At 51.1% G+C, this 26441-nt stretch overlaps 1 protein-coding gene across 3 annotated transcripts in view; it reads left to right on the plus strand.

The window, feature by feature from the left end:
- The window catches only part of TGFBRAP1 (transforming growth factor beta receptor associated protein 1), a 65216-nt gene that overhangs the window by 35090 nt on the left and 3685 nt on the right, over window positions 1-26441 (plus strand). For all 3 annotated transcript variants that reach the window (XM_002709746.5, XM_070068701.1, XM_051834933.2), the window contains exons 5-11: window positions 7043-7125; window positions 10203-10544; window positions 13439-13496; window positions 18953-19096; window positions 22015-22158; window positions 22693-22852; window positions 25221-25654. In XM_002709746.5, the coding sequence (XP_002709792.2) occupies window positions 7043-7125; window positions 10203-10544; window positions 13439-13496; window positions 18953-19096; window positions 22015-22158; window positions 22693-22852; window positions 25221-25654 (1365 nt within the window). The remainder of the gene's footprint in view (window positions 1-7042; window positions 7126-10202; window positions 10545-13438; window positions 13497-18952; window positions 19097-22014; window positions 22159-22692; window positions 22853-25220; window positions 25655-26441) is intronic.

The following is a 26441-nucleotide window of genomic DNA, read 5'->3' on the forward strand; positions in this document are numbered from 1 at the left end:
GTCTCATCTGTTCCCGACTCCTACTTGAGGAAGACTGAACTCTTTGTGTTCAGCAGGGGGCAGCAAAAGCAAAAAGAAGACAGCAGCTGTTGTGTTGGCCCAGGGCCTGTGACCGTGCTGTGTCTTCGCGCTGTGTGGCTTCCGCGTCCTGCAGTGGGATGGATGCATGGGCACATGGTCCCTGGGAGGCGGCTTCCCTCCCCCTACAGGGCTGGGGCCGGGGTTTTTCACAAGCATGTCCCCTCAGGAGGACATAAACCTCATGCACATTAATGCAGGGCATTTTCTCTCTCTCTCTCTCTCTTTTTTTTTTTTTTAAGATTTATTTATTTATTTGAAAGTCAGTGTTACACAGAGAGAGGAGAGGCAGAGAGAGAGGTCTTCCATCCATTCATTCTCCAGTTGGCCACAACAGCCGGAGCTGTGCCAATCTGAAGCCAGGAGCCAGGAGCTTCCTCCAGGTCTTCCACACAGGTGCAGAGGCCCAAGGACTTGGGCATCTTCTACTGCTTTCCCAGGCCATAGCAGAGAGCTGGATTGGAAGTGGAACAGCAGCCAGGTCTCGAACTGGCACCCATATGGGATGCCGACACTGCAGGCGGCATCTTTACCTGCTACGCCATAGCCCCGGCCCCACAGGGCGTTTTCCTCAAGAGGTGTTCAGTCTTTATCTGAGTTTTGCTTTTTTTCCCCCTCTCTTTACCAGGAGCTGGTCAATGTGTTGTAATTGGGGTTATCTTGTTCTCCGGTCTGACATTGTGGTTGAGTTTGCTCTTTTTTTTTTTTTTTTTTTTTTTTTTAAGATTTGTTTATTTACTTGAAAGGCGGAGTTACAGAAAGAGGGAGAGACAGAGAGAGAGAGAGAGAGAGAGAGTCAGTCTTTCATTCTGTGGTTCACTCCCCAAATTGCCGCAATAGCCGGAGCTGCACCCATCCGAAGCCAGGAGCCAGGAGCTCCCTCTGGGTCTCGCACGCAGGTGCAGGGCCCAAGGACTTGGGCATCTTCCACTGCTTTCCCAGGCCATAGCAGAGAGCTGGATCGAAAGTGGAGCAGCCGGGACTCGAACTGCTACCCACATCCAGCACTGCAGGTGGATGCTTGACCTACTACACCACAGCGCTGGCCCCGGGTTTGTTCCTTTCTGCCCTACTCCCTGCCCTCTCCCTGTGTTGTTCTAAACTCACACGTCCTGCCCAGGGACTACCTCTCTGATTTTGCTCAGGTGTGGCCAGGACTCGCATGTCTGTTGTACTGATAGCACAGGTGATCAGGCCCTCCTTCTTGTGTTTTGCCTCTGCAAAACGATACCATCATTTTATGTATATTTTGTGTGCAGCATGTGAAATGCATTTTGCCTACATGTTTCATATATCAGCATTTATGTGTCTATGCATATATAATTACAAGCTGTTTATAGACTTAATCAGGGACAGAGTGCTTTTTCAGCGAGACTCTTACACGAACATTCCACATAATATATTTTGGAAGAGGTGTTCCTGTGTAGGCAGTAACTAAGAGTGTTTTTCAACAAGTATAAGACAAATAAACAAAACAACAGGACAGGCATTTGGCCCAACACTTAGGATGCCCACGTCCCACATTAGACTACCTGGCTTCAACCCCCAGCTCTGGCTCCTGACACCAGGCAGCAGCGTTGGCTCAAATAGTTAGGTCCCTGCCACCCTTAAGGGAGACCCGTATTGAATTACTGCTCCTGACTTGGGCCCCACCCCAGCCATGTGGGGGCATTTGGTGACTGAAACAGCAGAGAGGATCTCTCTCTCTGTCTGTGTCTCTCATTCTCTCTCTTTCTGTCTCTCTGGGTCTCTCTGCTGCTTGAAAACAACAGCAACCAAAAAAAACCACCACCACTCGGGTAGGTAGGTAATAGGGAAAAAGTAGGAGTCCAATTAAAATGATAACATGCCGGGCTGGTGCTGTAGTGCAGCGGGTTAACGCCCTGGCCTGCAGTGCCAGCATCTCGTATGGGCACCAGTTTGAAACCCGACTGCTGCACTTCCGATCCAGCTCTCTGCTATGGCCTGGGAAAGCAGTAGAAAATGGCCCAAGTCCTTGGGCCCCTGCACCTGCATGGGAGACCTAGAGGAAGCTCCTGGCTCTTGGCTTCGGATCTGCACAGCTCCGGCTGTTGTAGCCAATTGGGGAGTGAACCATCGGATGGAAGAGCTCTCTTTCTCTCTCTCTCTCTCTCTCTACCTCTCCTCTTTCTGTGTAACTCTGACTTTCAAATAAATAAATGAATTTTAAATAAATTAATAAAATTATTACATGCCAATTTGTGATTATCATGTAGGCTGTACTTATTTTGCAGGAATGCTACTTAAGAGTCATTGCTCCTATATCTATGGCTTTACTGTTTGCAATTCTCGTGATCCATGGTCTAAAAGCGTTCAGTGGAAAATTCCAGAAATAAACAATTCAAAAGTTTATTGTTATAAGTATTCCATTTTATTATACTTGTTAACCTCTTACTGTGTTCAGTTTATAAATTAAGCTTTATCATAAATCTATATTGTAAGAATAGACTACACATGGGGTTAATTTTTTATTTTTTTAAAGATTTATTTTTTTCTTTATTTGAAAAACAGAGGTACAGAGAGAGGTAAAGAGAGAGAGGTCTTCAATCCACTGGTTCACTCCCCAAATGGCTGTAATGGCCAGCTGGAGCTGCACTGATCCAAAGCCAGGAGCCAGGAGCTTCTTCTGTGTCTCCTATGCAGGTGTAGGGGTATAAGGACTTGGCCCATCTTCAACTGCTTTCCCAGGCATAGCAGAGAGCTGGATCAGAAGTGGAGCAGCCGGGACTCGAACCAGCGCCCATATGGCATGCCGGCACTGCAGGCGGTAGCTTTAACTTGCTACGCCACAGCGCCGGCCCCAGCACTGGGTAACTCATAGAAGAGAAGTTTGCTCGCGATTCTGGAGGCAGGGAAGTCCAAGAGCAGAGCGCCAGCATCAGTGGGGCCTTCTCACTGCATCTTAGCATAGCAGAGAGCATCCCCTGGCGAGCCAGCAGGCTGCCAGCTCAGTCTCTCTTCCTCTTCTTACAAAGGCACTGATGCTGCCCCGGCGGCCCCACCCTCACGACCTCATCCACCCCCAGGCATCTCCCAAAGGCCCCACCTCCAAGTACCAGAAACATGCATTTGAGGATCAAGTTCCTAATGCATGAACATCTGGGGGACAGGTTCAAACCATAGCTGCCCTTATGCTGATGTCTTTTTTTTTTTTTTAAATTATTTATTTGAAAGAGTTACAGATAAGTAGAACCAGAGAGAGAGAGAGAGAGAGAGAGAGAGAGAGGTCTTCCGTCCACTGGTTTACTCTCCAGATGGCCACAATGGTTGGAGCTGTGCCAATCTGAAGCCAGGAGCCTGGAGCTTCTTCCAGGTCTCCCATGTGGGTGCAGGGGCCCAAGGAGTTGGGCCATCCTCCACTGCTTTCCCAGGCCACAGCAGAGAGCTGGATTGCAAGTGGAGCAGCTGGGACTCGAACCAGCATCCATATGGGATGCCAGCTATGGGGCTTTACCTGCTGTGCCACAGTGCTGGCCCCTCAGCTGATGTCTTGACAACAAGCGTGGGTGTGACTGAGAAATTCCTCGGCCCCCGTGGAGGTGCTCTTTTCATTACGTGGATGGCCTCTGCTCTTTCTTTCGGAAGTGGAACTTGCACTGGCTTCCAGCACAACTCTGAGCGCTCCCACTGTGGGTAATCAGGCCAGTCTTCAGGTGGGAAATGGCTGGTTTCAGGGAGGAAAACTAAAGGCAGGCAGTGAGAAGAGAGAGGAAGGGTTTTTTTTGTTGTTGTTGTTTGCTTGTTTTTTGACAGAGTTAGAGTGAGAGAGAGACAGAAAGAAAGGTCTTCCTTCCGTTGGTTCACCCCTAATGGCCACTACGGCCGGCGCGCTGCGCCAATCTGAAGCCAGGAGCCAGGTGCTTCTCCTGGTCTCCCATGCGGGTGCAGGGCCCAAGCACTTGGGCTATCTTCCACTGTACTCCCGGGCCACAGCAGAGAGCTGGACTGGAAGAGGAGCAACTGGGATAGGATCCGGTGTCCCAACCGGGACTGGAACCCGGGGTGCCAGCGCCTCAGGCAGAGGATTAGCCTAGAGAGCCGCGGCGCCGGCCGAAAGGAAGAGTTTGTGCAGTGTGCTCCTCGTGCCGCCTGCAAAGGACTGTGTCGCGGGGGTGGCGGAGGGACTGTCGTTGTGCTGTGGAGAGTTCTTGAAACCGCACTGAAGGGAGAGAACAGGATTGTTCCACCTGCTGTGTCGAGATGAGACAGTGATTGGAACGAATGGAGCGCTAGAATCAGAAAGCTCTAGTTTGAAATCCCGGCTCAGCCATTTATCTCAGTAGTAACTCTGGGCTAAATACATCTGCTGGCAGAATTTTCTTTTTATTTGAAAGGCAGAGGGGCACAGATAGATGAGCAGTCCAACAGAGAGCTCCTGTTTTCCTGGTTCACTCCCCAAATGCCTCCTACGGCCAAGGTCGGTCCAAGCCAAAGCCAGGGGCTGGGCTGGGCTGGAGTCAGGAAGAGGAGTTCAGTCCAGGTCTCCCACATAGGGAGCAGGGACCCACCTGCTTGAGCCACCACCCGTTGCCTCCCAGGGTCTACATTAACAGGAAGATGGAATTGGGAATTGAGCCTTGTCTTGAACCCAAGCACTTTGATACAGGATGCAGGCTTCTTAACCACCATGCCAAATGCCCTCCTCAGTTTTCTTGTCTGTGAAATGGGGACACAGCGCATGGTGCTGAAAGCAGTGCCCGGGGTCATTCTTCTGATTAGTAAGCTCTGACCAGATAGCAGGTGTTACGGTGTTAAGGTAGCAGCGTGAGGATACTAAGAGTGAGTTAAGGCTGTACCTCACCTTCAAAGAGTTCATGGCGTAGGAAGCAGCCTGGTGGGTTAGAAGAAGGGGCCTCAAAGTCAGCGTAATTAAAACCAGATGCTGGTGTCTGACTGAGGTGGCGAGGGCCCAGGCCACAGCAATGGAACCTGCAAGAATAGAGCAGCGAGCCAAGTGCAGAGCAGGTTGAAACTTTGGCATCAGCCTTGCCAGCAGGTGACAGGGAGGGGCCGGGACTGAAGGCAGCGCAAGACAAGTTCCTGAGGCGTGTGGTGCTCTTTCCGGATGGCAGGAGAACAGAAGTTGGGGTCACCGTGGAATTGGCCAAGATGAAGCACTGGTCTTCTTACAGGAGCTTCAGACTGTAACGTGTGGGTGTGGGCTGCGCATCCCAGGAGAGAGAAGTAGCATTTCCCAGGCTGGGCCTGGGGACGCCTGCGTGTCTATGTGTGTTGTTATTAAATGACATCGGTCTCCTGCTCCAGGGGACGCTGGGGAATGCGCCTGTGATGTGTCAGTTCTGGAAGAGTGGAAGAATGGGGAGCCCTAAACTACCAGTGACCCTTGAGTTGCTGATATCTGAGCAGCCAGAGGTAGAACTATTGCGAAATACACTCAAAAACAGATTCATAAAGACACACAATGCATATATACACATTCACACAGACATACACACACACACACACACACACACACACACACCCCAAATAGCCACAGGTTCATACACAAACACATGCATACACCCATTCACATGTGCACACACAGGAGACCCTGCATAGCCATGGGTTCTCTCTCTCTTACACACACACACACTCACACACACACACACACACACACACACACTTGTATATGCATAGCCTTTGACTGCATCTGTGAATTCAACAAAATGCGTGTGGAAAATATTCGGGAAAAAATGTGCCTGTACTGAACAAGTACTGATTTTTTTTCTTGTCATTAGTCCCAAACCATATTGTGTATCTGCTTACATAGCATTTACATTGATTGGGAATTAGAAGTCAGCTGGGGATGATGGGAAGTATGTAGGAGGTGGGGTAGGCCTGGTGTGGTGGGTTAAGCTGCTACTTGTAACACCAGCATCTTACATGGAGTACAAGTTCAAGTCCCGGCTGCTCCGTTTCCGATCCAGCTCTCTAGTCACATGCCTGGGGAGGCAGTGGATGATGACAGGAGGACGTGGACCCCTGCTACCCATGTGGGAGATCAGGATGGAGTTCCTGGCTCCTGGCTTTGGTCTGGACCAGCCCTGACCGTAGAGGCCATTTGGGGGAGTGAACCAGAATTAGGAAGATCTCTTTCTCTCTCTGCCTTTCAATAGATAAATAAGTAAATTTTGAAGCTGGATAAAGTATTTAGGAGGATTGCATACATTATATGCAAATACTAAGCTATTTTATAGAAGAGGCTGGAGCATCCTCAGGTTTTGGTATGCAGGGGAGTTTTATAACCCATCCCCCTCGGATTCCGAGGGACGACTGGATACCTGATTTCACGTACACCTTGCTTTTTGCCGTATTGCACAGCTTCCTGTTTCTTTTCTTTCTTTTCTTTTCTTTCCTTCCTTCCTTCCTTCCTTCCTTCCTTCCTTCCTTCCTTCCTTCCTTCCCTCCCTCCCTCCCTCCCTCCCTCCCTCCCTCCCTCCCTCCCTCCCTCCCTCTCTCTCTCTCTCTCTCTTTCTTTCTTTCTTTCTTTCTTTCTTTCTTTCTTTTTTTACAGTGAGAGAGAGAGACAGAGAGAAATGTCTTCCTTTGCCATTGGTTCACCCTCCAATGGCCGCCATGGCCAGCATGCTGAGGCCGGCGCACCGCGCTGGTCCGATGGCAGGAGGCAGGTGCTTCCCCTGGTCTCCCATGGGGTGCAGGGCCCAAGCACTTGGGCCATCCTCCACTGCACTCCCTGGCCACAGCAGAGAGCTGGCCTGGAAGAGGGGCAACCGGGACAGAATCTGGTGCCCTGACCGAGACTAGAACCCAGTGTGCCGGCGCCGCTAGGCGGAGGATTAGCCTAGTGAGCCGCGGCGCCGGCCTAGCTTCCTGTTTCTATGCACTAATTCCCCCGTAGCTCTGGTTGTGAATGAGAAGCACAGTCCCCCCGGAGGATGGTTTTGGGGTATCTCTAAGAGGTGCAACCTCTCTTTCCTTGTAGGTCATGTACAGGAGGATTCTGCAGCAGGCGGGGTTCATACAGTTTGCACAACTTCAGTTCCTGGAAGCGAAAGAGCTCTTCAGGTAATTTGCGGTGCTGGTCGTCAGTCCCGCTCCGGTGTCCCCTGTGCCCACAGCTTCTCTGTCCCCTGTGAGGCCGTGCTGGAAGTGCTGCCAGGGCCCCTTGCGCTTCCAGCAGAAACGGTGACCTTCATGGTAGCTGGCACCCCAGCACCGGTTCCTCCACTTCCCCTCCCCCTCCCTCCCCCGTCGCCTCTGTATAGCGAGGGTGGGGCTGAGGAGAGACCCAGATCCCCCTGTGGTCCTGCAGAGGGATTGTTTAGATGGGGGAACCAATTCCCAGCAGTGCGTTTGAAGGCTTGTGAGGGTGTCTCCAAGGACACCGTTGTCCACACCACCTCTTCTCCAGGGATTTTACAAGGAGCTGTGAGTTTAGGGAAAGAGTGGGGGCTTTGGGGAGAACTTGTGAAAACTCTCCCTCTTGAACAGATATTTTTTTAATGTGATATCCCCGGTCAGCTGTCTTTTAGGAAGTTGAGTTTCTCTTGGGGAGGTCCCTTCTGGCCTTGAGGTTGATTCTGCACCTGCTAGGGGGCTCGCCGGCGGGCTGTCATGGTTGCATTCTCTCGCTGTCTCTCTCTCTCTCAGTCTCAGGCTCTCCTGGCCCTTCCTCCGCCATCCCCCTGATCCCCATGGCTGTCCTGGGAGGACCTTCTGTCACCCTTGCCTCTCAGCAGGTGCTGCCCTCCCGGCAGAAGCTCAAGTTCAAGCTGCTATGATAGATATCTCCCTAAGGCCCTGCCTTTGGAACTGGCTCTCGGAGTGTCCCGCTGGAGTCGATTCTGCAGCAGGAAGGCCCCCTTACATCTGCGTAAGAGCCTAAGCGGTGGCCGCTCGGGGGCGCTGTCCAGGGAATCTCTGTCCGGGGACATCCGCAAATGACCCAGCCTCGATCTTCATCATCCCCGCCCCCCTGCAGCTCTGATCTCTTGCTCTGTCTCAAAACCAGGAGTGGAGAACAGATTCTAAGTACAGAGGGACTCCCGCCTCGAGAAACAATGCCCCAGATGACTTTCACGTGGGCACATCCCATGGGCTGTTGTCCATCGTATCTCCTGTGTGGGTCCGTAGCTCTGGGGTTTAAGCAGATTCTTTGCTTCCTGGGATCTAGCTCTTTTCCTACCACGTCTTGTTTGATACCTGTGGGGGTCACAGACCCCCCTCATTCAGGTCACGGGGGTATCCTGTGACATCTTCCTTTTCTCACGGGTTAATTTGTCCCAGGGTGCATTTCTGGAAAAGTCCCTTAAATTGTAGGAGAATAGGGGTAGGGCCAACCTGTCACCGGGACAGGGCTCCTGCCCTTCAGCCTCCAGACAGCTGCCACCTGTGGGCCAGTGCTCACAGCCTGTGTCACGAGGGTGACCGAGGGAGTTAAGGTTGGAGGTAAATACTCCTGAGACCCAGACGGTTTCACCTTCCCATTTGATACCCACGGTAAACACTGCCGATGTTCTGCCCTTGGTGAACTGGGGCTTGTCCTCCAAGTTTGTCAGCCCTGTGCTGGGGCCAGCACTGCAGCTGGGAACCTGTGCGTGGCTCACATCCCAGGGCGTGTGCTGCCTGCTCGTCTCTCTGGCCCGCGTGCCGCTGGGTTCGGCCCCGCTCTCATTTATCAGACCTGGTCCCCCAGCATCAGAGTGAGGGATGTAAAGGGCAAGACTGGCTCTGTTGTTAGGGCCCTCGTTGGTTTGGAAAACTGCCACGCACCCATGGAGCACTGGAGGCGTCACAGGGCCACGGGAACACCCCATGGGCTGATGCTGGCCAAGAGAGGAATCTTTCTTTACCATGTTTGTCCTGGATCGTAGCCGATGAGCGGAAGTGCCCCACGTTCCCATATCAAGCTGGGGTTTCTCAACTGTGGCACTGATGCTGTCTGGGACCAGACGGTTCGTTGTTGTGTGGGGTCTGTCTTGTGCACAGCCACGTGGGCAGCAGACCCCTCCCCCACCCCAAGTGCCAGGGGGCATTCCCTTGTCCAGACATAACTACCTCCAGACACTGCTGGCCGTCCCCCTGGGCACAAGCCTGCATCCTATTGTGAGCCAGCACTCTAAGCAGCAGCAGAGGCCAGGAGGCATGGCATTCACTGAGGTCAAAGTGTAGCGATGTGGGCGGGGTGCTGAGGCTGAAGTCCTAAGGTTTAATAAGGGATTTGATGCCATGCTGAGAGGTCTGCAATGTGCCCTGTGGGTCGTTCAAACCACTGAAGATCAGGAGGTGAGGGAGCCAGGGAGGGGAGAGTGGAGGGTGGCTGGGTGGAGTATGGATGAAGTGCGGCCCCGGCTTCTCTTGCCTCCCAAGCGTTCCCACAAGGTGCTTCTGACTTGGGTCAGGGTGGCCATGTGCAGCTCAGAGCAGCCTGCATTAGCTGGTGTTAGCCAGCAGGCGGGAGGGGAGCAGATGGGAAGCGGTGCCACAGCGGACCAGAGGCGGGCCACCACTCAGGGTGGCTCGCCGGGCCTCCCAAGGCTGGGACGCCAGGCTGGCCCGTTTCCGCGTAGCCTACCACTGTTCTGCTCTGCAGTTCTCTGGAGTCAGCACAGAAACCATCCCCAAGTATATGTCTGTGTCTTTTGTCCTAAGACTGGCGAGGACACCATTGAGTTCTTATCAAGTTCCCTGCTGTAAGTGGAACTGGCTTTGACGCATGTTTCTAACTTGGTGTCAGGACACTGTTGGCTGTGAAGAACTGCAATGCCGACTCTGCTCGGGCAGGTGTACTGTGCTCTCCCGGGGGTGGCTTTGCCCGCCTGGCTTCCCAGGGAGTCCCGTGCTGCACTGGGTGTGCCCAGCAGCCCAGGGGTCTCCATGCCACTTCCACACTTGTGTGTGTGTGTGTGTGTGTGTGTGTGTGTGTGTGTGTCTCCTACCCTTGTGCCCCGCCTGCCCTCTTTTCGGAACCCGGTGACGTGCACCCAGTTTGACGCCACTTAGGAGTGTCACCGTGGTGTGCTCGCCCCACACCCAGCCCCCGTTGCCGTGTGCCGACGTGCACTGCCCTCAGTGTCGTTTTGTGTGCCTATGTGTAGTCTTTCTCTCTTTTTGCTTCATTTAGTTTGACACTGTAATTGCAGAAGCGGCCAGCTTGACGTCCGGGAGCTGATCTCTCTCTACCCCTTCCTGTTGCCCACCTCCTCTTCATTCACCCGGTCTCACCCTCCTCTGCACGACTACGCAGACCTCAACCAGCTGACGCAAGGGGACCAGGAGAAGGTGGCCCAGTGCAAGCGCTTCCTCATGAGCTACCTCAACGAAGTGCGCAGCTCCGAGGTTGCCAACGGCTACAAGGAAGACATCGACACGGCCTTGCTCAAGCTGTACGCAGAGGCCGACCAGGACAGCCTGCTGGACCTGCTGGTGACCGAGAACTTCTGTCTGCTAACCGACAGCGCTGCCTGGCTGCAGAAGCACAAAAAGTGAGTGAACGCCCTCCTCCTGCCAGCACTGGGTGTGTGTGTCCCGCCCAGCCCTGCTGCACCCCACGCCAGGGCCCTGAGTGAGCGCTCTCCTCCTGCGGGTGCCGGGTGTGTGTGTGTGTGTGTGTGTGTATACGTGTATGTGTGTGTGTGTGTCCCGCACAGCCCTGCTGCACCCCACACCAGGGCCCTGAGTGAGTGCTCTCCTCCTGCCGGCACCGTGTGTGTGTGTGTGTGTGTGAGTGTGTGTGTGTGTGAGTGTGTGTGTGTGTGTGTGTGTGTCCCGCCCAGCCCTGCTGCACCCCACGCCAGTGCCCTTTGCCCAGAGACCACTGTGAAGCTGCTTAGCCAGTGTGACATTTGGCTTCTTAAGGATTTGTGCAGTAACTGCCTTGACATCACAGTGACGACAGGTGCCAAGCGCTCCTGATCACATCCCTCTCGTCACCACGTGTGGGGTCTTAGAGGGCATTCATCCTCATACCTCTTCTTTAACGAGGCTTCCTGATCTGGTTGACACAAGCAGTAGTTTTAAAACTCTGCCTTCATCCATGCACAAGTTAGTAGGCAGCCTTATGTACAGTCGACAGTTAATATATAGTGACTGGCTTGATTAGGGCCAGCTGCTTCTTCCTCTGGGGCTGGTGGTCATGTAGCCCAACCGTTCTAAGCCTCAGTTTTCTTATTTTTAAAAATAAAGTGGGTTGGCCGGCACCGCGGCTCACTAAGCTAATCCTCCGCCTTGCGGCGCCGGCACACCGGGGTTCTAGTCCCGGTCAGGGCGCCGGATTCTGTCCCGGTTGCCCCTCTTCCAGGCCAGCTCTCTGCTGTGGCCCGGGAAGGCAGTGGAGGATGGCCCAAGTGCTTGGGCCCTGCACCCCATGGGAGACCAGGAGAAGCACCTGGCTCCTGGCTTTGGATCAGCGCAGTGCGCCGGCTGCAGCGCGCCATCCGCGGTGGCCATTGGAGGGTGAACCAACGGCAAGGAAGACCTTTCTCTCTGTCTCTCTCTCTCACTGTCCACTCTGCCTGTCAAAAAAATAAATAAATAAAAAATAAAGTGGGTGGAGTGGGAGCAAGCATTTGGCCCAGCAGCTAAGATGCCCGCTGGGATGCCAGCGTACCATATCACAGTACCTGGGTTTGATCCCAGCGACAGCTCCTGCCTCCAGTTTCCTGCCAGTGCAGGCCCTAGGAGGCAGCAGTGATGGCTCAAGTAATTAACTGGCTTCCTGCCACCCACATGGGAGACCCGGATTGAGTTGCTGGTTCTTGGCTCGGAGCTTTGATCACGGCCGTTGCAATCATTTGGGGAGTGAACCAGGGGATAGAAGCCCTTTCTCTGTCTCTGTCTCCTAGATAGATAGATAGATTGATTAAGGGATTGCTTTTAATATGAGAAGGGTTAGGTGAGCCCTCATGTTAAGATTTATTTATTTTTATTTGAGAGGCAGAGTTACAGACAGAAAGAGGGAGAAAGAGAGAGGTCTTCTATCTGCTGGTTCACTCCTGAAACGGCCACAATGTCCAGAATTGGGCTGACCCAAAGCCAGGATCCAGGAGCTTCTTCTGGGACTCCCCCATGGGTACAGGGCCCCAAGCACTTCTGCTGCTTTCCTAGGCCATTAGCAAGGATCTGGTTTGGAACTGGAGCAGCAGGGGCTTGAACCGGCACCCATATGGGATGCCTGGGCCACAGGCTGAGGCTTAACCTTCTACGCCACAGCGCCAACTCCCAAGGTGATCCCTCATTTAAGCAGTAAGACTTTTGTCTGTATTTTTGTTAATGATTTGAAATGATACTCCTGTGGATGAAATCCCACAGAGACCGTGGGGGGTTACTCTACTGGATCCCATCCTAGTAGCTTCAGCCGTCGTCATGAGTTACTCAAATAGGCTGTAGAAAGGTATTCTACACGGAGTATCCCTTATCTAAAGTGCCTGGGACTGGCAGTGTTTCAGACTTTGTTTTCCACGATGCTTCAAACTCTGAAACTTTGAGCATCACATTGGCACTTAGAAAGACTCAGCTTCTGGATTTCAGATTTTCCACCGATCACTCCTGGTGGTGACTCAGGACAGTAGGCTCCATTGAGTCAGTATAACTTTCCAGAAAGTATAATATGGGAAGGATTCCTGCAGACACATCAGGATTTTGAGTTTGCTCTTAGAGGGGAGAGAGCCAGTCTCTTGCAAGGTCAACTTTTCTCTACTCATCTGCTAGGAAGGAGCATGACCAGGGACTGGCTCACCCACAGAACTTCAGGAGGAAAGAAAAAAAATAGGACTTTGGGAGAGTGTGGAGGGTGATGCCGATGTCATTGCTGGCCCTTTCCAATAGTAAATGAGGACTGAGGAAAATAAACTTCTCAAGGCCACACAGTTCACAAGTCAGGAAGCCTGGATTGCGGCTCAGGTTCTAGAACTCTCCCTCCGGGCTCTTCCTGACTTGTCTGTGATGGCCGGAGCCTGGACATTTACCGCTGTTGAATAGTCAGACTCCTCCTCTTGTTTCAGCCACTGCTCAGTACAGCTCTGCTTATTTGTTTAATACCCTGTGAGGGGTTAATAATAACACTTAACTAAGGATATGTGGGATTGTATATTCATATTTAGAGCAAATTGTAGAGCAATTTTATTTCTTTCTGAAGTATCATTATAGTTTTTTCTTTTCCAGCTCATCTTAGATTAGAATTGGATCCTTTTAGAAATGGACAAAACATGTGTTTTTTGTACCATAAATAAATAAATAATCCAAAATGAGGATGCTTTTGTGCTCAGAATTTACTGTTGATCTCTGAGTTAAGCAGGGGCAGGGTGAGGGGGTGTGAGGGTCGGAGGCCCCTTCAGAGGTGGTAGGGGGAGGTTGCACTGACCACCTTGTTCTCTTCCAGGTATTTTGCACTTGGATTGCTGTATCACTATAACAACCAAGATGCTGCCGCCGTTCAGGTGAGTTCAGAAGTGTTTCAGCATTATGTTAAAATCGGTACTGGTCACCAGGTGTTACTCTAAAAAAATCACAAATTACAGAGACCCACCTTTTTTATTGAGAAAGTAAATTCCTAGACGTGTTGGCTAAGGTTTGTCTTTTTTTTTTTTTTTTTTTTTGCCATTTAAAGAACATGATCAAGATAGAGTTTTTGGAAACTGAAGAATTTAAAATTAAAATTGTGATTTATTTTGTTAACCTTTTAATTGATACATAATCTTTGTACCAATGTGTAGGGGTACCATGGGATAATTTGATTGATGTACACAAAGTGTAATGATGAAATCAGGTTAATTTGTATACCCGTCTCCTGAAATTTATCACTTCTTTCTGTTGGGAAACGTCACACTCTTCTCTTCTAGTACTTTATTTATTTTTTTAAAGATTTATTTATTTATTTGAAAGTCAGAGAAACAGAGAGAGGAGAGGCAGAGAGAGAGAGGCCTTCCATCTGCTGATTCACTGCCCAATTGGCTGCAACAGCTGAAGCTGAGCCGATCTGGAGCCAGGAGCTTCTTCCAGGACTCCCACACAGATACAAGGGCCCAAGGACTTGGGCCATCTTCTACTGCTTTCCCAGCTCATAGCAGAGAGTTGGATTGGAAGTGGAACAGCTGGGACTTGAACTAGCACCCATATGGGATGCAGCTTTACCTGCTACGCCACAGTGATGGCCCCTCTTCTAGTACTTTATAGGATACATGATAAATTGTTATGATCTGTAGTCTCCTTGTTGTGTTGTGGAATAACATGACTTTTTGCTCCTGTCTAACTATATTTCAGTTCCCGTTATCCAGCCTCCCTCTAGTTCCTCTCCCCAGCATCCTCCCTCACCTCTACTTCTATACAATCAGCTTGAAAATATGACCCCTTACTGAGCTGCAAGGCTTGTGACGTCACTGCCTTATCAGAAAATTGAGATAGCGAATAGCAGTTGAGTTTATAGTCTTCACTGTCAGTGACATTAGCTCTTGTGAATTCTTTTTAAAGATTTATTTATTTATTTGAAAGAGTTACACAGAGAGAGTAGGAGAGGCAGAAAGAGAGGTCTTCCATCTGCTGTTTCACTCCCCAACTGGCCGCAATGGCTGGAGCTGCATCAATCCAAAGCCAGGAGCCAGGAGCTTCCTCTGGGTCTCCCACGTGGGTGCAGGAGCCCAAGGACCTGGGCCATCTTCTACTGCTTTCCCAGGCCACAGCAGAGAGCTGGGTCGGAAGTGGAACAGCTGGGTCTCAAATCAGCATCCACATGGGATACCGGCACTGCAGGCAGCGGTTTTACCTGCTGCGCCACAGCACCGGCCCCAAGATCTTGTGAATTCTTATGACCATGACTCCTGTGACAGCACAGAACTAATCAAGGCCACACTCCTGGTCACTGGTGAAGCTGGTGTCTGGCCCAGAATTCCAGGCAACCCAGCAGGGGTTCCACGTCTGAATCTGTAGAATGACATCCGGTTTAGCAATCTTTGTCTTGTATCTTACATGTTACTGCTGAGCTTGGAAAAAAAAAAAAAAAAAAACTCATCTCACACTCTTCAACAGATTCTCTCCCTTCTGTTCTTTGTTATCCACTTGTTCTGCTTTGCATGGTGGTTTCCTGCTCTGCCATTTTTGTTTTGTTCTGTGAGCAGCCAAGAACATCCGCTGTATTCACCAGGCTAAAGGCAGCATCAGGAGTTTGGCAAAGAGAAACGTGGAGTCGATCTTTGGTTGCTTGAGAAATTGTCACTGGAATATGACTGTAGAGCACAGTTTAAAAAAATGAAAACCGGCTTTCCGTCCATGTGCACCCCGTGACAAAAGTAGATTTGGGGGTTAGAGATATAAGTTTTAGTTTTTAAAACATGACCTTGTCATGGCGCAGACATTTGGAGTAGTTGGTAAGACACTGCTCGGGATGCCTGCATCCCGTGCTGGAGTGGTGGTCGGGTGCCAGTCCTGGCTCTGCTTTCAATTGCAGCTTCCTTCTACTGTGCATCCTGGGAGGCAGCAGGTGTTCCGGGGTCCCTGCCACCCACGCAGGAGACCCGGATGGAATTTGAGCTCCTGGTTCCAGCCTGGTCCAGCCCTGGCTGTTGTCGGCATTCAGAGGGCAAACCAGCGGATGGAATATCTCTCTCTCTGTCTCTCTGCCTTTCGAATAAAATTAAAATAAGATTTTGAAGAATGTTTAAAATAAATACTGTGGATTAAGTCTCCAAATATGGCACAATTCTATTTTAAAAAAACCCATTTCAGAGTATGAGTAAGTTACTTAGTTGGGAAATACAGTGTGGAAGAAACAAGTGGTCCAAATCCAAAACTCTAAAATACTCTAAAATCTGAAGCTTTTTGAGTCGGGACTTGAGGCCACAAGTGGAAACTTAGACAACATCACATTTTCAATTATGCGTGATATTGTTTAAAACATCGAGGGAGCCAGCATTGTGGCGCAGCGGGGTAAGTCACCTCCTGTGATTCCAGCATCCCACATGAGCACCAGCTCCATCGCAGCTCCCTGCTAATGTGCCTGGGAATTCAGTAGAAGATGGCTCAGGTACGTCGGCCCCTGCCACCCATGTGGGAGACCAGAATGAAGCCCCTGGCTCTTGGATTTGGCCTGGACTACTGCCTGTCACTAAGGCCATTTGGGGGAGTGGGTAGAAGCTCTGTCTGTCTCTCTGTCACTTCCTGTCTCTGTAATTCTGCCATTCAAACAAACAAATAAATAGATTTTTAAAAAGATTTATTTATTTATGTGAAAGGCAGAGTTACAAAGAGGCAGATCCAGAGAGAAAGAGAGGGAGAGGTCTTCCATCTGCTAATTCACTCTCCAAACATCCACAGTGGCCGGAGCTGGGTCAATCCGAAGCCAGGAGCCAGTAGCTTCTTCTGGGTCTCCCACATGAGTGCAGGGCCCAAGTACTTGGGCCACCTCTACTGCTTTCCCAGGCCATAGCAGGGAGCTGGATCTGAAGTGGAGTAGCCCGACTCGAACCACCACCCACATGGGATGGTGGCACTGCAGTTGGTGGCTTTACCCACTACACCACAATGCTGGCCCCGATAAATAAGTCTTAAAATAAAGTTAAAAAAAAAAAAAAAAAAAAACTAACACTGTACAGGGGCCAGTGTTGTGGCACAGTGGGTTAAGGTGCTGCTTGCAATACTAACAACCCATATTGGAAGGCCCGTTCAAATGCTGGCTGCTCTGCTTCCAGTCTAGCTTCCTGCTAATGTGCCTGAGAAGGCAGCAGCAGATGACCCAAGTGCTTGGGCCTCTGCACCCACATGGGAGAGCTGGGTGAAGCTCTGGGCTCCTGACTTTGGCTTGGACCAACCCCAGCTGTTGTGGCCATTTGGGGAGTGAACCAGCAAATGGAAAATCTCTGACTCTCCCTCTCTCTGACACTGTGCCTATCGAATAGATAAATATTTTTAAGACTATATGTAGTATAAAATTGCCTTTAGACTATGTGTGTAAGGTGTGTGTGTATAAGATATAGAAAAGAGACTGGTGTTACGGCATAGTGGGTAAAGCTGTGACACTGGCCATGACACCAGCATCCCATATGGGGGCTTGTTTGAGTCCCAGCTGCTCCACTTCTGATCCAGCTCCCTACTAATGGCCTGGGAAAAGACACAAAAGATGGCTCAAATGCTGGGGCCCTTCCACCCACGTGGGAGACCCGGAAGAAGCTCCTGGCTCCTGGCTTTGGTCTGGCCCAGCCCCAGCCATTATAGCCAACTGGGGAGTAAACCAGTAGATGGAAGATCTTTCTCTTTCTCTCTCTCCTTCTCTCTCTGTAGCTTTGACTTTCAAATAAATAAATAAATAAATCTTTAAGAAAAACACATAAATGAATTTCATGTTTAGTTTTGGTCCCATCCCCAAGGTGCCTTATTATGTATATATGCAAGTATTCCCAAATCTGAAAAGAGAAAAAAAAAAAAAAAAAAAACTAAAACACTAAAGTCCAAAACCGCTTCTGGTCCTGAGCCTTTCCAGTAAGAGATGCATAGCCTGCATCCTGTGAACCCTGGGATGCTGCCATCCGAAGTGCAGTCTGTGCCGCCTGCCCTGCTTCTTGGGCTTCCTGCTGGTGCTGTGGCCCACAGAGGCAGTGCCGGGGACAGGTGGAGAAGGCTCGCACACAGGTGGTGCAGCAGGAGTCTCTTCAAGCTCCAGCCTTCTGCCCCTGGTGATGCTGCCTCCCTCTGGGGCGCTGAAGGGGAGCGGCAGTTGACCTGCTAGGGAACTTTCTGGATGAAATAGCAAGGCTTTGTATCGTGGGAATCCATCCAGACCCTGCTGTGCGAAAGACAGCAGGAACACAAGGGGACAGAGACACCAGAGCTTTGTAAAAGGTGCAACATCTGCCTGTTCCAGTCTGGAGAAAGGGACTTCAAAAAATGAGAAGTCCTGTGGCAGAGCTGATGGGAATTGAGCCAGTCAGATGTTTGCAGGTGAGTTTCTCCTGTGTCACCATATCATCAGAGACCATTGCATTTATTTCATGAGAAACTTTTTTTTTTATTTGAATTTTGTTTTTTCTATTTATTTAAAAGGCAGAAAAACAGATCTTCCATCTGCTGGTTCACTCCCCAGATGCCTGCAAAAGGGGAGAGGGGCTGGGCCAAGCTGAAGCGAGGGGCTCCGAACCTGGTCTGGGTCTCCCGTGTCAGTGGTGGGGATCCTAGTACTGGAGCCATCACATCTGCCTCTCAGAGGGCACATCTGTGGGAAGCAGAGCCGGGACTTGAACCCAGGCACTCTAATACGGGATGCAGGGTTCCCAAGCACGTCCTGCCAAATGCCGGCTGCAAGGGAACATTTTTAATCATTTGTCTCTCCCTGTCAGTTGTAGTTACCATTTGCTGTGCTACCTTAATGAAAGAGAGGGTGGGAGTCAGGGAGCGAGGAAGGAAGGAAGGAAGGAAGGAGGAAAACAAACTCAGGGGTGTGTATTTTTGATTTCCTGAATCATCTATTTTTGCATTTCTTTAAAAAAAAGATTTATTTATTTGAAAGGCAGAGTTTCAGAGATAAGAGGGTGAGGCAGAGGCAGAGAGAGAGAAGTCTTCCGATGGCTGGTTCACTCCCCAAACGGCCTCAGCGGCCAGAGCTGCGCCAACTTGAAGCAAGAGCCAGGAGCTTCTTTTAGGTTTCCCACGTGGGTGCAGGGGTCTGAGCACTTGGGCCGTCTTTTGCTGCTTTTCCAGGTCATTAGCAGGGAACTGGATGGGAAGTGGAGCAGTCAAGACTCAAACCAGAGCCCATATGGGATGCCGGCGCTGCAGACGGTGGCTTTATGGGCTATGCCACAGTGCCAGCCCCTACATTTATTTCTGCAAAAAAAAAAAAAAAAAAAAAAAAAAAAGGATCTCGATTTAAACATTTGCAATTCTTTCTCTCCATCTGTGTTCTTCCCAGCTGTGGGTGAGCATCGTGAACGGGGACGTGCAGGACTCCACGCGCGCTGACCTGTACGAATACATCGTTGACTTCCTCACCTACTGCTTAGACCAACAGCTGGTGTGGGCCTACGCGGACTGGCTTCTACAGAAAAGCCAGGAGGTATGTGCTTCACAAGTGGGGGCAAAGACTGGAGAGAAAAACTCTGGTCAGCATCTTCTTACAAACTTGTGTTTTTCAGCTGTCTCTATAGACACACAGCCTGGCCCTGTTGTCTTGTGGAGCAGGATCAGGCTGCTGTCCTGCAGGGCTTGGTCCTTAGCACCAGGCAGCCCCCACCCACCCAGGCCTGGGCCACGCATGCCACGCCAGGCTGGATGCACTCCTTGTCTGCTCTCCCCACCCTGGTGTGGAAGGTTGCAGGCTGCAGAGAAGTGGGAGCGGCCCAATATGGAGGCCGAGGAGTGTCAACAGTGAAAAAGCACTGGTTGACGATTGACGGCCTGCTCAGGACAGAAGGACCAAAGCCTTAGTGACACCGCATGGATGGGTGGGAGTCAGATAGCGGGCATGTCAGTCCTTGCCACTCATAGCACGCACTTTCTGTTAGCTCCCTTTGGAGAGACAGAATGAGCCTTCTGATGCAGGGGGGCTGTCTCCAAAGCAGAGACTGGGAATGTCGCCCCTGCCTTGGAAAACCCAGCCCAGCACACATGGTATTCTCCTGTCCTCCGTCAGGCTGTGTTAACTGCAAGGTTGGGGTCCACATACTTTGTGGACTCTGCCCCATCCTTACTCTGGCTCTGGGCTCGTGCCCCAGAAAGCTATACCCAGCATGCTCACACGTACCTGCGACACAGTTTTAGTGCCATTGAAAGGTACAGGTTCTTCCCAGGGGTCACGGATGCCAGCCAGATACACACAGGATTCTCTGTGCCACGTCACAGCGCAGTCCCTTGACATGTGTCATCTCTTAATTTTTTTTATATGTTTCATGGACACACAAAAATTGTATGTGTTGGAATGGACATTTGGCCTCGTGGTTAAGATGCCCACATTGCACATCAGAGTAGCTGGATTCGAGGCCTGGCTGTGGCTCCTGACTCCAGCTTCCTGCTAATGCAGACCCTGGGAAGCAGTGGTGGTGGCTTAAGTAATTGGGTTCCTGCCACCCTCATAGGAAAGCCTGGATTTAGTTCCCAGCTCCAGCCTAACCCAGCCCTGGCTGTTGGCAGGTGTTTGGGGGAATGAACCAGCAGATGGAAGGAAGCTCTCTTTCTCTAATTCTGCCAAATCAGTAAATAAATATACATATGTCTGGGGTACCATATGACATTCTGATCTATGCACACATCGTGTAATGTTCAAATCAGGGTAAATATATCTGTATTCTTAAACATAATTTCTTTGTGGTGAGAACATCAAAATCCTTTCTAATAGCTTATGTCATTTCTTTTAAATGCTACAGCAACTCACAAAGAGGTTCCTGGAGGTTTAGAAACTTTCCTACTGTCATAGCTTATACAAGGGGATTTCAAAAAGTTCATAGAAAAATGGAACTAAGAGAAAGCTTTACTTTGTTGCAAAGGAGTGGAAATCATACAGTTTTTCCGTAATACACATTTCCATGGATTTTTTGAAGACCCTCTCTACATTGAACTCAGAATTTATATTTGCAACAGCTATGCTGTCTTTCTGATCTTTTGAGGTTATGGCATGTGTGCTTTTACAAGAGATCTTCAAAAAAGTTCAGGAATAATGTGTGTTATGAAAAACTATGCATGATTCTAAAAATTTTTTACATCAAAAGAAATTTATCTTTTAATTCCACTTTCCAATCTTTTTTTTTTTTAAGGTTTATTTGAAAGAATGACAGAGAAGGAGACAGGAGAGAGAGATCTTCTACCTGCTAGTTCACTCCCCCCACCACCACCATGGCTACAACAGCCAGGTCTGGGTCAGGCTGAAGCCAGGAGCCAGGAACTCCATCCTGGCCTTGCACTTGGGTGCATGGAGCCTAAGTACCAGGGCCATCTTCCACTGCCTTCCCAGGCACATTAGCAGGAAGCTGGATCAGAAGTGGGGCAGCCAAGGCTTGAACCAGCTTTCATTTGGCATGCCAGCAGCACAAGTGGCAGTTTGTGCCACCATGCCACAATGCCAGCCCTTCCACAAACTGTGGCAGGGTAGGCACAGGATGGATTTACTTCCCTGCCCGTCTCATCAAAATCTCTCTGGAAGACAGACAGGGACCAGCACACGGCACTTGACAGGCAGGGGCAGAAGGCACAGACCTCTGGTCAACCATGTCTGGCAAATGGTCCATCAAGGAGAACTGAGCTCACTGTATCAATCTATCACTTTTATGACTGTATCAATCTCTGTATCAGTCTCTACAGTCAATCACTGTATCAATCCCAGCACTCTTGAAAGGCAAGTGAGCATCCCTATTACTGTTACAAAGCTGCTGTTGCACCATGTTACCAGTAAACGTGCCATCCCTTAGCTTCCGAGCCTCTTAAGAGACAGTCCAGTGGGTTGTCCCAGGAGGGTGTCAGTCTCGGCTGCCTCTCCTGTCTTCTGTCTGCTCCCTGGTCTTTCTCAGTGCTTCTTGATGGACTGATTTTCTCTGTCACCATAATTTTTTTAACCCACTTGATTGACATTTGAAGAACTAGACATATTTAATGTAGCATATCCCTTTTTTTTTAAAAAAAAAATTTGATTTGTTTATTTACTTGAGAAAAAGAGAGCTTCCATCCACTCCCTAAATGTCCACAAGGATCGGGGCTAGAGGCTAGGCCAAATCTAGAAGCTTGGCATTCAAGCCAGGTCTCCCCCGAGCGGCAGGACACCAGTTACTTGAGCTGTTAGTGTGTCCCCACCCCTCACCCCGCCAAGTGATTGCAGTGGCAGGAAGCTGGAGTCAGGAGCTGGAACCAAGTGTCGAACTCGGACATGGGCAACTTAACTGCTAGACCAAGAACCTACCGCAGAGTGTGAACGTGCAGGGTGCAGGATAAAGACAAAGAGAAGGTGGCTTTGAAAGCATAGTAACCAAGTCGCTCCTCCCGTTGCAGGTTGGAGTTCAGGTTTTCACCAAGAGACCTCTGGATGAACAGCAGGACAGTTTCAACCCAGACGACATTATCAGCTGCCTTAAAAAGTACCCTAAAGCCCTGGTTAAATACCTGGAACACCTCGTGATGGACAGGGGGCTGCAGGTGAGTCCTCAGAGCTCAGGCTGGGGCAGCCTGCAGAGCTCCCGCGGTGCCATAACAAATGCACCTTGACTGTATAAGCTTTTTGACGGAGGGTTCTGATGTCCCATTTTACATTCCCTGGGTGCTCAGTCAGTCCTTGTTGATGGTTTGAGGGGGACTTGAGGCTTGATGACAGACACCTTGCGTCCTAGGCAGGTTTTTTTTTTACACCCTATCCTGTGTTCTAGATTCTTTTTCTCTTTCCCTTCTTTGTTACAATCCTTAAAGGAAATGGGAAAAGCTGGGCTCCTCTGGAGAACCCCTAAACCTATGGCCCTTACTTCCCAGGGTGAGGAGTAACCCCACTGTGTATCCCCCACGGACTCTAAACTCATCCCCTCTGCGTGGAGGTGTCCGAGAAGTCTCCAGGGCAGCCACGTTGTCCACTGTCTTTGGAGAATCCAGCACAGCTCCCCCGCACAGCCCTGGCCGTGGCGGTGTGACTGCCTGCTGACTTGCAAACGCCCTGTCTGCTTGGCTCCCTGTGTCCTGCAGAAAGAAGAGTACCACACCCACCTAGCCCTCCTCTACCTGGACGAGGTGCTGCAGCAGAGGGCGTCCGCCAACGACAAGGGGGCCGCAGCCACGGAGGCACAGGCCAAGCTGCGGCAGCTGCTCCAGAAATCCGACTCGTACCGAGTCCACTTTCTGATAGGTGAGGATGGTCTCAAGTCTTCTCTCCATGGACAGACATGTGTCAGGGGACTGGGGGGTGGATGGGAGGGACAGAGAGGCAGACCATGGCCCAGCTCCGGGGTTGATTCCTCAGGGAAGGGCAAGGTGCCTCTTGCTCTCACCTCCAGAGGTGGACAGCACCATTGACTGATGACATCAGAGGTGCCCAGTAGAGTCTGGACGTCTGCGTGTCTCTTGACCATACCTCCATTCCAATTGCTCTGCTCAGCATTGAAGCACTGAATAGTTCCTTCCAGTGACTCCAGGTCAGCCACCCCTCGGTGTCCACTGGAAATTGGTTCCAGGACACCAGGCATACCAAACTCTGCACAGGCTCAAGTCCCATGGCATCATATTTGCATATGACCTGTGCACTTCCTCCTACATACTTGAAGTCATCTGTAGGTTCTTTGTAACACCCAAGTGCAATGCGCACGCTATGTCATCAGCTGTTATACTGTGTTGTCTAGGGAAGGCAGTGCAGGTATCCTAGACAGGCTCCAGGTTCCACTGCTCGGGGGTGCAGAAACCACAGTTTCTATATTTTTTTAATAAATATTTTATTTATTTGAAAGAGAGAGAGAGAGAGAGAATTTCCCATCCTCTGGTTCACTCCCTAGGGCTGGGCCAGGCACTTTATGTCCTGGCTGGGCCAGGAGCCAGAAACATTTTGCAGGTCTCCCACCTGGATGGCAGGGGCCCGAGTATTTGAGTCATCTGCTGCTGCTTTCCCAGGCACATTAGCAGGGAACTGGGTCAGAAGTGGAGCAGCTGGGGCTTGAACTGATGCCCGTATGGGATTTTGGCATCCCAGGCCGTGGCATCATCTGCTGCGCCAGTTCCCATAGTGTAGAAGGGACCATTGAGCAGGTGGGTACTCACACCTGGTAGAACAAAAGAGCTTTTTGGCTGTCCTTGATGACATTGAATTTTTGGGTTTGTGCTTTGTCGAGGGTAAGTCACAAGTTTCTCTTTACCAGACAGCGGCTTTACCCGCTACGCCACAGCACCGGCCCCTGTTGATCAGTTTTTGGTCTCCCAGCTTTAGGTACAGACAGTGTGTCCAGTGTACTCTTGTGCATTGAGGACATAAAGATGGGTGAGACTTGCATCTAATCCTCAGTGTAATGGGAAGACAGAGGAGGCCTGAGGAAGTTGTAGACAGGACAGGGGCCCAGAAGAACTTCCTGGAGGAGGTACTGTTTGAGCAGTCGTAACAGGCAAGTTTGCATGAGCGGGGGAGCTTGCAGGCCATGGTGGGCACTGAAACTCGAATGCCTGAGCTTGTGCCCCTGGTTAGGTAGGTGACTTGGGCGTGTGGCAGTAGGGACGCCCAGCCTGCCCTCTGCAGGCGGGGTGGGAATGCAGCAGCAATGAGGCGGTGCACGTAGAGGTGTGAATCCCCAGTCTTCTTCTCTTCCATCTTTGCATCTCGCCCGGTGCTTTCAGTAGTAGTCACTTGTTGGCAGCCACTGTGACGGTGACGGTGTCCTTGGAGTAGCCTTTCACAGTCGGAACAGACCTTATTATTGTCCCATTTTCCAGGTGGGGTGGGGAGCAAAGTGAGGCCCACCAGGCGCAGGGCCTCGGTCAGAACAGAAGCTTCCGTTGGGTTATGTCCCCTTCCTTGTGGCCTGGAAGATGAATTGCATGAGAAAGAAAAGAAACTTTCTGTTTCCGTTTTCAACCTTCTGTTGAATACTCTTAGTACAGATTTTGGATACTGTGAGCGCATATTCCTTTCAATGAAGTCTATTTTAAATTGCAAAAAAGGGATTCAGTACACCATTTAGGGCAGGTGGTCTTTGTCCGGATTTGACCTCCTGTCAGCCCCCTTGTTGTTTTAGGTTCTGTGCAGGCTATTTTTTTTTTTTTCATTGTTCACCAAACAATGTAGCATAACAGCTCTTCCCGTAGCATTTACATTGTGTTGGGTACTGTAAGCCAGGTACGCAGGAGGTGTGCGTAGATTAGATAGGAATACTGTAAGGGACTTGAGCGTCCTTGGGTTTGGGTGTCTGAGGGGGGATCCCCAGATGTGGAGGGAATACACTGCAGTGTCCTCTTGAACTAGAAGATTCTGCACGAGCAAGACAGGAACACTGTAGGGTGACTTGGAGCGCTGGAGCCAGGGTGATTCGCGGGGCCCTTGGGAGGTCCCCAGTCACTGCTTTGATTCTGTAGCCATTCTGAGGAGCGTCTGTCTCGCACGTCACAACCTCCCAGATTTGCACCTGTGTGGCAGCGTCTAGCCACGGAGCACCCCAGGGTAGCCAGCCCAGGCCCCTTCCGAAGCTCAGAGCAGCTGGAAGGCGGTTGCATTTCTGAGTGTCCCCTCTGGCCCACAGAGAGGATCCAAGGTGCCGGCCTGCCCATGGAGAGCGCCATCCTGCACGGGAAGCTGGGCGAACACGAGAAGGCCCTGCACATCCTGGTGCACGAGCTGAGGGACTTCGGCGCGGCCGAGGACTACTGCCTGTGGCGTTCGGAGGGCTGCGACGCCCCCTGCCGCCGGCGCCTCTTCCACACACTGCTCACCCTGTACCTGCACGCCGGGCCTTCTGCCAACGAGCTGGCCATGGCCGCCGTGGACCTGCTCAACCGCCACGCCCTGGAGTTTGATGCGGCGCAGGTGCTGCAGCAGCTGCCCGGCTCCTGGTCCGTGCAGCTGCTCTGCCCCTTCCTGACCGGGGCCATGAGGGACAGCGTGCACGCCAGGAGGACCACACAAGTGGCCCTTGGCCTGGCCAGGTCAGAAAACTTGCTCTACACGTATGATAAGGTGAGTGCCTGCCCCCCTGAACAGGTTCACTGCTCCTCCTCTTGCGCACTGACCACTGAGACAGCGTATGTTCTGGAAGTAGAACAGCATCAGATTAGCCTGCCGGCCCCATCCCGGGCACTTCCTGCCTTGACGTCATTCCGTCACCAGAGCAGTGCTGGTGGTGTCCACTGCCGTCACCAAAGAGGCAACAGAGGCCCAGAGAAGTCCCACGGTGTGTAAATGGAAGCCCGGAGGTCCCCCCAGGCTGGTTCAGAACCCCACATCCATGGTGCCAAGCCCTGCCCTCTTCTGGAGGCTTCTTACGTGTGCAGCCCGCCCTCCACACGTGGCTGGCAGCGTGGTCTTCCCAGCGCTGGGACCCCACGTGTCCCCCCATGCTTAGAAGTCTTCCTTCTCTGCTTCCCCAGGCAGCATCACCTTCGTAGGTCCCTCTCTGGGTACTGCTTCCCAGCCCGTACCCTGGCTGTAGCCTTGTGGAAACTTCCACATGCATCCTGCTCTTTCGGAGCCCCTCGCCTTTTGCACGTGCTGTTCCCACCCCCTGAGACGCTCACCGTTTCCTTGGTGCCTGGTGATGCCTTGTCCAAGCTCAGCCAAGCCCCCTTTCCTTAGCAGGTGCATCACCTTCCCTTTGGTCTACCGTGCACCTGCGGTGTGCATTCCTAATGGTCTCCCCTTACTCTCAGGCTTCAGGTTCTTGGAGGACAGGAAACTATCTCAGTATTTCCCTCTAACAGGGGTGGGGAGCCTTTTTTCTGCCCGAGGCCATTTGGGTATGCATAAC

Source organism: Oryctolagus cuniculus, chromosome 2 (assembly GCF_964237555.1).
Source record: "Oryctolagus cuniculus chromosome 2, mOryCun1.1, whole genome shotgun sequence".
Classification (NCBI taxonomy): Eukaryota; Metazoa; Chordata; class Mammalia; order Lagomorpha; family Leporidae; genus Oryctolagus; species Oryctolagus cuniculus.